Below are 12,668 nucleotides of genomic sequence, written 5' to 3' on the forward strand. Positions count from 1 at the left end.
ATGAGTCTAATTTCGATTCTCAGCAGCAACACGAATACACAGTGACAAGAGCTATAAATTTGGATTTTTGCAGAATCTGAGGCATGGAACACCCTTAAGATGGAATTTTCAATCAATTGCTTCATAAGTATAAAATGACAACTACATAACACTGGAGAAATAAAGCATGAATCATTTCTCTGTTTGAGCTTAGATGGAATGTGATACATGCCTTTAATTTTACTAGCATCTGAAAATACACACAGGCTGAAAAGGTCTTGATTAAATTAAGGTTACACTTTATTATTAACATTTCTCCAGGGTAGGGTGCTCAGAAAATTCCCCTTCCTGGTGCAGATTGCTTGGCTCCTTTTAGTTCATGCTAGATTGCGTTTGGCCAAGGTCTGTTGGCAGGGAGCAAATTCTGCCGGAGGACTGAAGCCCAAGTTTCCATGACACCATCCTCAGTGGAGAAGGAATGTGCAAGTCACTATTGTGGTTCTTATCTTCCCACCCCTCTTAGATTAGATACAGCACAGGCAAAAGCAATCCCATGTGTCCTTGTCTTGAAAAATCCAGGTCAATCCTTTTTTTTTCGGTCAGTTCTTTCTTAGCTAGAGGAGGGATTTTGAAACCATTACTAGAATAATATTAGCTTGAAACCACTTACTGGCTTTGTGAATTCCTCATCCCTTAACAAAGGCTAATTCTTTGTTCTCTAATGTTTTCAATCCCTGCTGCTTTGGTCAGAGGTGTTGGCTTTTGCTATTTCTGAGAATTATCTTTATCCCACAGAACCGGAAATCAGTCCCCTTATCCACTCTATGCACAAGAGCTTATAATCCAGAAATCTAGAAACATGGTGTAATATTACTCAATATCGCTTTCCATTACACTGATTCAAATAATACTGTGAATCTAAACTACGTTTATCTCAACACAACTCTATACAATAAAAATTACATGTTTGATGCTAGTCTGCTGACTCAACACCAACATAAAGAATTTCCACTATATTTGTTAAGTGGCCTTTATTTATAAGACTGCCAGTAGCTTTAGGAAGAGTATTTAAATAAAACATATCTACCAGTTAAAACAAAAGGAGTTTTTAATCAGCTACTTCATGAATATAAAAGTTGCTTATTCATAGTCATGAATCAGAATGATTAAAAACTCACCACAGTCACGCAAACCCCAGGTGTTTCTTTGCCTCCTTGTCCTGCTGGCCTGGCTGAACTGTGTGATGTGACGTCATAGCTCAAAGGGAAAGAATGTCACTGGGAAGGAATAAGCTTTTTCCTTTCTTACATCAAACTCCCAAGGGCCTTGTTTTAAAAGGCGGTGCCCTGGGAAAGCTACCAACTCCTTCAGGCTCTTCTCCTTAATGGCTCAGGTATCATGGGACTCTGCTCCCCCAAATCTGTATTTAGTGAGAAGGAAAAGATGTCAGTCTGCGTCTACTGGAGATTGTATGTGATTCCCAGACCAGGACCAAAAAGCTCCAAAGCCTGCTCATTTTGTATTAGTGACAAAGGGAGCTCTAATAAGTAGCTTATTTATAGGCCTGTTTACCTAGATTTCTCATGGTAACTGTGTGAATATGGTGTAAAAATTTTTTTTTTAAAGAACTGTTTTGGGTTTAATGTATGTCTTTGAAACAAATTCTCCATATGAAGAACTTTGAGTGTGCTGGTGACATCTTGGTAAAAAGGATTTAAGGCAGGATTTTAGGAGGGATATATGTATGTAAGGAAAAGAATGAAAAGAGTGTAAGTTAGGGAAAAAGAGAAGTTTGTGTCATCTAGAGGCATTTAGGGGGCTTCCCAGGTGGCTCTAGTAGTAAAGAACCCGCCTGCCAATGCAGAAGACGGAAGAGACACTGGTTCTATCCCTGGGTTGGGAATATCCTTTTGAGAAGGGCATGGCAACCTACTCCATTATTCTTGCCTGGAGAATCCCATGGACAGAAGAGCCTGGCAGGCTATAGTCCATGGGGTCACAAGGAGTCAGACACGACTGAAGAGATTTAGCACTCATGCAGAGGCATTTAGAACCTGTAGTATTTGGGACTACAGTAAAGGAAACTTGGTATAAAGGTATCATAACGACACAAATATTTATAAACATTGCTACATTTAACAATTAATATTAACAATATGTAAGAAAATGCAGGGTTAGTTTTCTTTTTTAAAAAATACTAACCTTAGTGTCTTTTCCAAAGACCTTGGAATGAAAACAAATCCAGTTTTCTGATACAAAGAGCTTCCCTTGGTATAATATTTCTTTCTGTAGAGCACACGTAAAACCTGGGAAGATATACACAGGTATAACATCATTTACAATTTCCATTTAAGACGAAAATTGCATATATCTGTTGATGACTCAGGGATGGGCAGATAACACACTCATGCTCAAAAGATCTCTCCCCTGCTTTTCAGTCATCTTTAGTGGGATAAAGCTAGGAGATGAGAGTTTGTTTTTTAATTCCAAGTCTTACAAACTTCAGTATAAACATCAAAACAGAAAGGCAAGTCTGTCATTGAAGATGAGGGTTCAGAATGGTGTTTCAAAAATCTCCGTTTGGGGACGTGTGTCACCCTTGTGCTAATGTTGACACTGCTGCCTGCCCCTCCTTCCCTGGGATGGTCATAATGACTCTTTCGAAATAGATGGTCTCATTGTGGGAAGAGCGCATGACCCACACCTTCCTGTGTGGAGACCATGGCAGGAACCCAGCACGCTGCCTTAGCCTTGTGTACTGAGGGAGGCTGGAATGGAACCCTGGGTCCTTCTGCTCCCAGGAGGAGACAAGCAGGTGCTGAATGGCGTGCTGGGCCGGGTGTTTAGGTGTGACCGCTGAGCCCTGAACAGTGCAGGGGTCACCATGTCTGTCGACCTAGGTCTGTGTTGCTTTCTTCCAGTCTGGTCTTGCTTGGTCTTGTTATCCTAAAACTCAGCACAGTCTAATCACAATGCATGTTAGCACGAAAATGGAAGGCGAGGACATTCTGGAAACCTCTGGGATAACTCTGTATCACATGGAGGGAGTCAGTTCCCCATTCTCCTCTCTTATCTCTCAAGGTGCTGGGTGAGAGCTGAGTGAGGTCAGCATTACTGTCACATCATGACTTTCAGAAACCTATTCCCCTTGGTGATTCAGTCCCCAGGCTCTTTCACCCCCAAAACCAATTAGCATCTTTTCAAAGTCAACCAGGTCAGAACTTACTTTGTCTCAAAGGTTCCTCCGTGGGGACATCTAGAAACAGTTTGTGGAAGTGCATGTTTGCTTTGTCCTACAAGGAAGACAAAACACAGACAGAAGTACTGTTCTCGGCATTCTTGTCAAACATAAACAAATTTTAACTTCAATTGAAATTATATAACAAGTCTTCCCACTCTTAAATAAAGAATCTTTAGGAATTCCTTCTCCCTGATCTTATAGTCTCCAACACAGTCCTTCAGGGAAAAACAGTAGAGGTCACAAAGGTTTCATTTTCCAACAAGATTAGTGACCTGATGACTGGACATGTATCTATAATCATGAAGTAGCCAGTGGGCAGCTTTCTGCAGAAGTGGCTGGACAAGGGTATCCCTAATAAGAAATGAGGTACAACTGTCAGAATCTCACCAGGTAGTGTGAATCCCAGGGCACTCAAGATCCCAGTGAGTACTCTCAGAAGAGGGTAGTGGTTAAAAGCTCTGTATCAGATAACTCTGAGTTTAAGTCTTGGCTGCACCTCTTCTGTGGTATGTGATCCTGGCCTAGTAACTTAACCTCTCTGGGCCTCAGTTTTCTGTATCTGCGTCAGAAGGATGTCCTAGGGCTTAAATGGGGTGATACATCTCCAGGACCTGCTACTGGGTGTGTCCCTATCACTATTACTGTGGTGAAGGTATTTCCTTAACCAGTGTTGGGGGAGATGACAAACAGGATTTCACATGAAAGATTTAGCTCTCCAGGGCAGTAGAAGGCCCAAGAGTCTGAAATGCTACAAATCACTTCATTTTCAAGGCACCTGTTTCCAGTTATGATAACAATGTACAGACAGCACTTTACAGCCTGTAAAGTGAAAGTGAAGTCGCTCAGTCGTGTCCGACTCATAGTGACCCCATGGACTGCAGCCTACCAGGTTCCTCCACCCATGGGATTTTCCAGGCAAGAGTACTGGAGTCGGGTGCCATCGCCTTCTCCTTTACAGCCTGTAAAGGGCATTCACAAAACACCACTCCCAGCTCCACAATAACCTGGGAACTGATGTTCGTACTGCACCATCCAGGGACCTGTGCCTCAGGGACACTTGGGGACTTAACTGGCTCTACACATCTACTGAGAGGTAGAGCTGGGCCCTCTGTCCACAGGATCACTCTTCTTCAAAAGCATCCAGCAGGCAGAATCTTATGAGCAGAAAAGAGATGCCACAAATTGGCCCTTGATGATTTACTATCTAAACTAGAAGTGGTCTCAATGGCATAAATGGTCCTAGTATGGCCACAAAGGTCATTCATATGACAGACAGTCCCCTCGAGACAACTAATTCATGGATGAACACTTCACATAAAGTAGGTTCGCTCATGCTGCTTCTTGGAGTACGTCTGGCATCCAGAAAGTTCCCTCTGATTAAAGCTAGACGTTGTTCTAAAACTTATGGTTACCAGTGGGGAAAGTGGGGGTGGGAGGGAGGCATAAATGGGGAGATTAGGATTGACATATACACACTGTTCTAAAGAAACAGATAACTAATAAGAATCTACTGGATAGCATAGGAAACTCCAATACTCTGTAATGGCCTATCTGGGAATAGCATCTAAAAAAGTGGATATATGTATAACTGATTCACATTGCGGTTCAGCAGAAATGAACACAACACTGTAAATCAACTATACTCCAGTAAAAATTTAAAAAGCTAGGTGTTCTCTCAGAGCTTTGCTGAAATTTTCTTTTTAATGGCTACAGTGAGTACTGGCTGCATGCTTGATTTAAAAATATCTGGGCAATGAAATCTTCAAAAATGTGGATAAAAATCAAATTTAAAAAAGGCAGGGACTGATCTAAATTAAACATGACATGACAAACAAATGCAATGCATGGCTCAACTGGATTCTAGAGAGTGGGGGGGAAAACACCTCTGTAAAAGACATTGACTACTGGGACAACTGTGGAAACTGAAAATGGATTTTACGTTAGTAATATCTTCATAAATTTACTATTTAGTTAAATTTCTCGGGTGAGTCAACAGTTTCTTGTTCTAGTTGTTAGGAGACACATATTCAAGTATTTTAGGAGTAAAGTGTCAAAAAACCCCAGTATGTCATACTCTATGCCACAGATCTGTCTGGGTATATTCTTCTGGAGAAGAATCATCACCCTGCTCCAGGCTTTGCTCCTCTGTGTGTACTTGGGAGGCCTTCTATTCACACAGATGCCTTATCAGGCTGTAACTGCAGTGTGAGGATGTCACAGTTCTCCTGCGCTTGGCTAATTATTAGACAAGCACATGAATCTGGGTTGGCCCCTGCTCTCTGGGTACTTGTCAGAGTACGGGGCCACAGTGCGGGACTCACTACCATTCAGCACATGCTGGAAGGTCAGCTGTGAAATCCCTTGTTCTCTAAATCTGTACCAGCGTTAGTCCTGGCCCTTGCGTTCCTTCCTCCAGCTGGCTTCAAATCAATGCCCCTTTCGCCCTCTGAGACGATACACATCTCGTTCCTAAATTACCTGGCTTGAAGATGAGGACTTTTTCCTTTCAATCTTAGAGTCATTCTTGCTTTCAGTTTTACAGTCGCTTTTCTCATTTGCTACAGGGGCCCCATCGAAACTGGATTTTGACCTGAGGAAAGAAAATCCAGGGAGTCTATAAAATGAAATTTTTTATGCTACCCACTAATTTTATTACTACATCTTAATTATCACGCCAGCTCACAACAAAGCCTTTCATTGGTTTTTCTCTTCTAGATATCAATGATCACTCAGTACTCTAAGGGCATTTACCCAGCAAGTGATGTGGGTGACGGGGTGATTTCAGCAGCTGGTCATCCCAAACTGCAGAAATCATATCTTATGGAAGAAAGAAGTATTGATCGAGCTGTGAAAGTAATTATATCATCTCAAAAGTACGTCAAGCAGTATACAGAGTAGTACTGGAGGCCAATGATGGAAGCTGCAGCTACAGTTCAATCCAGGAATATTTGGTTTCAAAATTCTGTCAATACTTCTCAAGTGTTAATTCAGTGAGGTGCTGCATTAAATGCAGCAGAACAGACAAGACAGTCTTTATCCTTAAGGAGCCTGTGCACACATCAAGCATCTCTTTAAAGAGGCAGGATGTGATACAGCATCAAAACAATGCCTATCACAGGCGTTAGGAGGAGATACAGAGACAATAAGTCCAACAGGAGGGAAGAGAAGAGACCAACAGGACAACATGGGTTTAATATACTTGGCCTAACAGGATGAGCAGGAACTGGGTATGAGGAAAAGAGAGACAGATCATCACAGAGTGGGAATAAAGAAGTGAAATCATGATAAAAAAAGACCATGTTTGGAAGTCCTTCCTTTGTTCTCATAAGGGCAGAGGTCAGAGCTCCCCGACTTCTTTCCAAAATGATTCCAGTCCTGCTTATCCATTTGGGTAGCATTTGCATCTTCAACCATACAGCAAAACACAGCCATGTCAGTGTGGATTGAGTGCATGACTTTTAGAGGTATATGCATGAATAAGTTTTGTGATACAGCTATATAGATTTTTTTCTGTTTCTTGGGGGGAACGTGGCACATGAAATTCATGATTCCACAACAGGATTCTTTAGATCAAGGTGCAGTTAAAAACAATGTTTGGTTCAAAGTGAATTTAAGAAGACTCTTAAGCAATTGGGGTGGCATATGGGTGTGACCCAGAAACAGAAATGAAGTTAGAGAGACTTTAGGCTCTGGTTTTCTCAGCTATGAGGCTATGGAGCATGCAATGCCCCAGGCCTCTGCCAGCCCCAACAGTTTGTGTCCAAGATACTATCATTCAATTCAAGGCACAGAGATTTGGATTCAAGTACTGGCCATTGAACCAATTTATGGATATAAATGCCTTTAGAATTCTAGGAATTACTTAAAAAAAAAAAAAAAAAAACAAAAAAAAAACTATGAGTAAACATTTGTACTCTACTTGAAAATAAAACTTTTTACAAATGTCAAATTACCTATTATTTATATTAGCCACTAATTTGAATTTATCACCTCTATGGATTCAAATTAATAAATGTTAATGGTACTGTCAAGGCAATGATCAGACCTTTCAAAGAACTGTCGCAAATGCGACAGAAGGGCCACTGTGCCCTTGGTTCCAAGTGGTACAGGCAGAAGGGTTTGTCTGCACAGCACTGGCCTGAAGTAAGGGTGGGAGGGATGTTCATTTACACACATGATTTCTTTGTGCCTTTTCAACTTCTCACTTCTTACAAATGACTATGAGCAGGACCTGAAGCCTAGTGCAGATATTTTTATTCAAAAATTCAGAACTTCCAGACAGTGAGAGCAGAGCCTTCAACCAAGTGCAGAGCTCTCTGCACTACACAGATCAGACTTTGGAGAAGTTTCACAAGCCCTGGTGTTTGGTGTAAGACGATGAGTGTATTAGTCTCGTGTAAAGCTTGGGGAAGGTGGAGTTACACGTGTAGTGCATTTCAGAGCACCTGTGGTAGGCACTCAATGGTGCCGAAAGTCACAAGAAACAACGGGCTTTATGTCTTTGCTGAGTAAGGCAGGATGCTCTGACAGGAAAACAGCTGTAGAAAGAATGGTTGAAAGTGAGATGCGCCACAACAGACTTGCAGAAAAGATGGAGAGAGAATTGGGAGTGGGAGAAAAGAACACGCAGGGGGCACAGTAAAGACTTATGCTTGGTCCTGAGTGAGGAATAGATTAGCAGAGAAGACGTGGGCTGGGGTGGCCAGGAAGGAAAGGAAAAGTAGGAGTTATTGAATCATCCTTTAGCAGAGGCCCAAAGTCGTAGAAGGCAGCAGTTCTGACAGTTCTAATAAGGGGAAGAGAACTATCACTCCACTCGGTGTAGATGAACGGCCAGAGTTACCTGTGATTGTTGGCTTAACCATTCTCCTTTAAGGGCAGAAAAGCAACTTGAAATTCCTACTTCTTTCTTCCATGTGAAAAAAAGCACATAATTGGTGCCCCTGAGAGTGATGGGGAGCAGAAGTCCATGTCTCAAACCTCCTCTCTCCTCACAGTCCCACGATCAAACTGAGCCTGGTTTCCAGCACTGGCCCCCGGAAACAGGCAGTGCACACCCTGCCCAGGGATCCCGGGCAAGGCTTTTTCCCTCCTCTCATTTCTGCAGCTGCCAGGGAAGCTAGACGGCAGCTGTGCACACCCAAAGGCTGAGCACACAGTTCAGCCGGGGTGGCCTCATCAGTAACGCTGCCAGTCTTTCCAGGTGCTTTCTAACTCTGTGCCACCCAGGCTTTATCACGTAGCAAAATCAGTGCTTAAGAAAGGGGCAGAAAGTTTGCAGAAGACTGGGGTGGGAAGGAGAAGAGAGACCGCTAGGAAGAGCTCAGAGAGAAAGCAGGTGCCAGTGTCCGGATGTGAAGGAAAAACACCTCACTTCTTTCTCAGGGGTGTTCCCTGCCTGTAGGAGAGCTTTCGTCTTAGCCACCACCATAAAACTAGAAATACCAGCTCTTTCCAGCAACCCCTCCCTCTGAAAAGCCAAAAAAAACAACAACAAACAAACAGAGGGAGTCATGTGAGGACTCACCGCAGGGAAATGGTTCTCTTCTGGTCCTGGGACTCAGCCTCGCTGGATGGGGTGGGAGACAGCGCTGCTGGCGACCTGCATACCTTCTTCTTCTCCTCCACACCATTCTCAGCCTCTGAGCTGGGGAAGAGAAAACGCTTCACCTTAGACATCCAGGGTGGGGAGGATGGAAAGATGATGACGTGACCTCACTTTTCTGAGAGTGGAATGACCTTCAATCCTGCGACAGGCTGAAGTCAACAAGGACAGCTGTGCCCTTCCCATCCCTCCATTCTGGCCCCTCCGCTGGTGCCAGAGGAGGAGGAGCTCTGGGTCATGCTGGCTTCAGACATACCTGCAGGTTTACATGGAGGTAAATGTCCGACTTTGTAGGGACTCGCTGGCTCCCTGGTCTGTCGCCCATGAGCCCTGTACTGCCTGGCTCGGCCCTGCCCAGCACGGAGGTGGCAGATCACCTGGAGGCTGGGAGGGCCTCTTGAACCTGCTCACGTGTGGCCTCCTGCCAGGTGTGAGTTGTCCCCCAGGAGCCCCCACCCGTTTTGTTTGCATTTGTCACTTATCATCTTTTGTTGTAGACCTATAGGACTTGGCTTGGGTGGTTGCTAATTTCACCAAGTGCCTCTCTCAGCAATTATTATCTCTAATCCATACCACCACCTAGGCTAGGTGGGAATTACTACCCCCATTTCACAGAGGAAGAACCTGAGGCTCTTACATGGTGAATTACTCACCCCAGTTCATAGAACTGGCCTGTCTGAGTTGTGATTCAAACTCAGGTCTGTCCATCTGAGAGGCCTTTGTGTAGAAGGCCATACTCAAATTTTCTTTCTTTGCATTCATCCATCCCCCCAACCACCTAATCTATCCTCTGAACCCTCTTACTAGTTCTGTGATGTGGAATCCCCAGGCTGGGGTGAAAATGTCATTGATCTTTTTACTGACCTCAGGGTCTAGGACAGTGCTGGTATGTAATCGTGCCTAATGGGCTTTAGGAAAATTAGGTCTGACCTTGGTGAAAGAGGGAGAAGAGGGGACAGTAAGTCAGAGGGCCACATGCTGAACCATTAAGGATGGAGGAGGGCCAGTGCGGTGGACACAGGAAAAAAGTTCCCACAACCTAGTCAAGGAAATTGAATAAACCAAAAAAAGAAAAAGAAATCCACTCGATAGTCCCTCTTGAAGTAGGGAGACAAAGTGTGTGTGGAACTTCAATAATCCACTTTAGCATTCCTTCAAATATTTACCAACCTCTCTGAAGGGTCAGATTCAGGCCCATCCTGGACAGCACCTTTGTGGACTCAGAAAGAGCCATGCCCAGTCAAAGGCACCCAGGAAACGGTGCTGTCTGTCTGATTTAGCCCAGTGGACACATGGCCTGCCAGAGAAATGGTGCCCCTCGCTCTGGGCAGAAAGAGCCCAGTGCCAAGACTTGGAGGAAGCATTTTGCTTACTGTGGTCATTTGCTGGTGTTGATCAATATGGGATTGACAATTACTGATTCTGTAATGTCTATGGCCAATTCAATTTGGGGTTTTTGTTTACTCAAAGATGCTAAGGAAACTCAAGCAAGCTAATTCCTAACACTGGTGAGATGATTCTTGGAGGCACCCCTTAGCCCAGAGGTCGTCTTGTCAGCAGCAGACTCTAACTGCTAGAATCCGAAAAACAGAGACTTGCCTGTGCTTGAGTGAGGAGGGTGTAGGGGAAGAAAGAAACCACTTCCTCAGTGCCTCTCAGTCACCGTAAAGTTACCATCAGTGAAGCTGAACTCTCACTGACAAGGGAGATGAAATAACAGGTCTCACTTAAGTCATGAAAACAAGGAAATCACTTTAAAAAACAAAACAAACAAACCAGAAACAAGAAGATAAGGTTCTTTCAAGGACACTGACTATAAGAATTAACTAAAAAAAAAAAAAGCCAAGTCAAGGATCCTTTTCTCTCAACAAACGCTTGTTTATGGGTCCCTGCTGGCCCTGCTGGTGAGACGGATAAATGAGTTTCCGTTTTAAGGAAGCAGAGAAGCGGGAGAAGATGCTGGGAACAGGGGATCCATCTTCACCAATCTTCTCCAATCTCGAACCCAATTTAAGCATCAGTTATGGGCCCTGAAACCTTCTCAGTAGGGAGTTTCTGAACAATTGCCATAGAGAGACAAGGGTGGCAATGCTTGGGAGATAAGACAGACACACTTATACTAACCAAGCCTGACTTCACCTGCTAGGCAGTAGCATATGTATTACCAGCTACCACATTGAAACCAGTGATGGTTTCAATAATACACTGCCACACACTGTTACACAATCTATAAATTAAAAAACCAGGTTGACAATCCCTATCAACAGTCTGATATTCCTTACTTCCTGGACCTCATTAGTTTGATGATGAGTTGATTCAGACTTCACAATGTTTCAGAATTAGAATTTTTATGTGGAGTCCACTATTATTCCTCCTGGAAAGTCTCTGAGTTTAGAGTAAACTCAACACCTCTCTCCTGTCATTTCTATCTCCCAGGCTCTTTGCCTCTCCTGCTGAGGCTGTGTTGTACTCAGGCACCATCACATCTCAGTGACGATTAGGTTCTGTCTCAGGTGAATGATTATACTGTATCTCAGATAAATGCAAACAAGTGCCTCACTTTGGTTCAGTCCAGGAAGCTGTGTTCCTTCCTAACTACAGTGATAAACCTGTGTTTGTCTCCCTTCAAGTTAAATTAGTCTAAGCTTGGGCATAAAAAAGGTCACTAAATTCCTTTATGGTAGTACCAGTGAGATAGTTTTACATCTACTATCATTTAAAAAACTCCCTGATTATCATTTCTCGAAACCACAGTCTTGCCCAGCAAAGGTTAAGAAGTGACCTGAAGATAGCATATGTTTCACCAGAAAATAAAATCCTGGAAATTGGATGGTCATGATTAAGGTCAGGTGTGTGAAAGCACAATGACACGGAAACCCTGTGCTGAAAAGTAGGCTGCCCCTGGACTTGCCAAGATCTGTAGCCTCAGACTTGCTCCTAGTATGCTGCCTGATTGGTGACCCCGTGGCCGGTGGGCAAGAGTGGCTAGTACTTGGGAAGCAGAGCGATGGGCTGCAGGGACAGAGGAGGACCCTGGGGACCACTGTTCAGCAGCCATACGGTAACCAGAATCATAGTAACGGGAAGCAGAAAGCAGCATGGGGTACGCAAGTTGCAGGAGCTGGTGATGGAAATCGGTACCTCTCCAAGACCTCTGAGCCTCTCCCAAGTGCAAAGCAAACTCAGTCTAGTCTGGGAGCAAACTAGATTTTGTAAGTCAGGAAGAATGGTCTTTCATTTACAATTCTGATGTAAGTATATCTTTATCTGGAAACGTTACATTGTATTTATCTATTGACATATTTATTCCTGAACAGGTACTAGAAGCACAACAATACAATTCAAAGTTACAAATGGAAAAACAAACCTCCCCTGTGCCCACCCCTGTTTCACGGTCACCCTGTTTCTCTGCAGAGGCACCTACTGTTCCCAGCGCCTGTGTATCCTTCCAGGGAATCTGAGTGCCCACGAGTGTGTGTGTGTTTTAAGCATAAGTGACAGCATGCTATTCTATACCCCTGACCCCCTTTTTTTCAACTTACGATATCTTGGTACTCTTTTCCTATTAGTACCCATAGAGCTTCCTCATTCTTTTTAATGACAGCATAGAGTTCCACTGTAATGGCTGATTTATAATTTAACCAGTTCCTTATTTATGGGCATTTAGGTGATTTCAGTCTTATCATAAATACAAACATTACTAAGAATGTCCTCGTATGTTATTATGTGTGAATACATCCACAGTATAATTTCCTGGAAATGAAACTGCTGTGTTAAAATGTACACAAATAAAAAAATTTTTATAGTTATTGTCAAATTGCCTTTAGTAAACGTTTTGTGACT

General features: G+C 43.4%; 1 protein-coding gene across 6 annotated transcripts in view; it reads right to left on the minus strand.

Annotated features, from left to right (window-relative positions):
• GRAMD2B (GRAM domain containing 2B) overlaps nucleotides 1-12,668 on the minus strand; it is a 121,196-nt gene that overhangs the window by 20,960 nt on the left and 87,568 nt on the right. For all 6 annotated transcript variants that reach the window (XM_086410552.1, XM_086410553.1, XM_086410551.1 and 3 more), the window contains exons 2-5: nucleotides 8,748-8,867; nucleotides 5,699-5,810; nucleotides 3,206-3,272; nucleotides 2,182-2,285 (exon numbers count right to left, since the gene is read on the minus strand). In XM_086410552.1, coding sequence (XP_086266678.1) covers nucleotides 2,182-2,285; nucleotides 3,206-3,272; nucleotides 5,699-5,810; nucleotides 8,748-8,867 — 403 coding nt within the window. The remainder of the gene's footprint in view (nucleotides 1-2,181; nucleotides 2,286-3,205; nucleotides 3,273-5,698; nucleotides 5,811-8,747; nucleotides 8,868-12,668) is intronic.

The sequence above is a fragment of the Bos grunniens genome, chromosome 7, assembly GCF_055505025.1.
Source record: "Bos grunniens cultivar Pamir isolate PY7600 chromosome 7, Bosgru_T2T1.0, whole genome shotgun sequence".
NCBI lineage: Eukaryota > Metazoa > Chordata > Mammalia > Artiodactyla > Bovidae > Bos > Bos grunniens.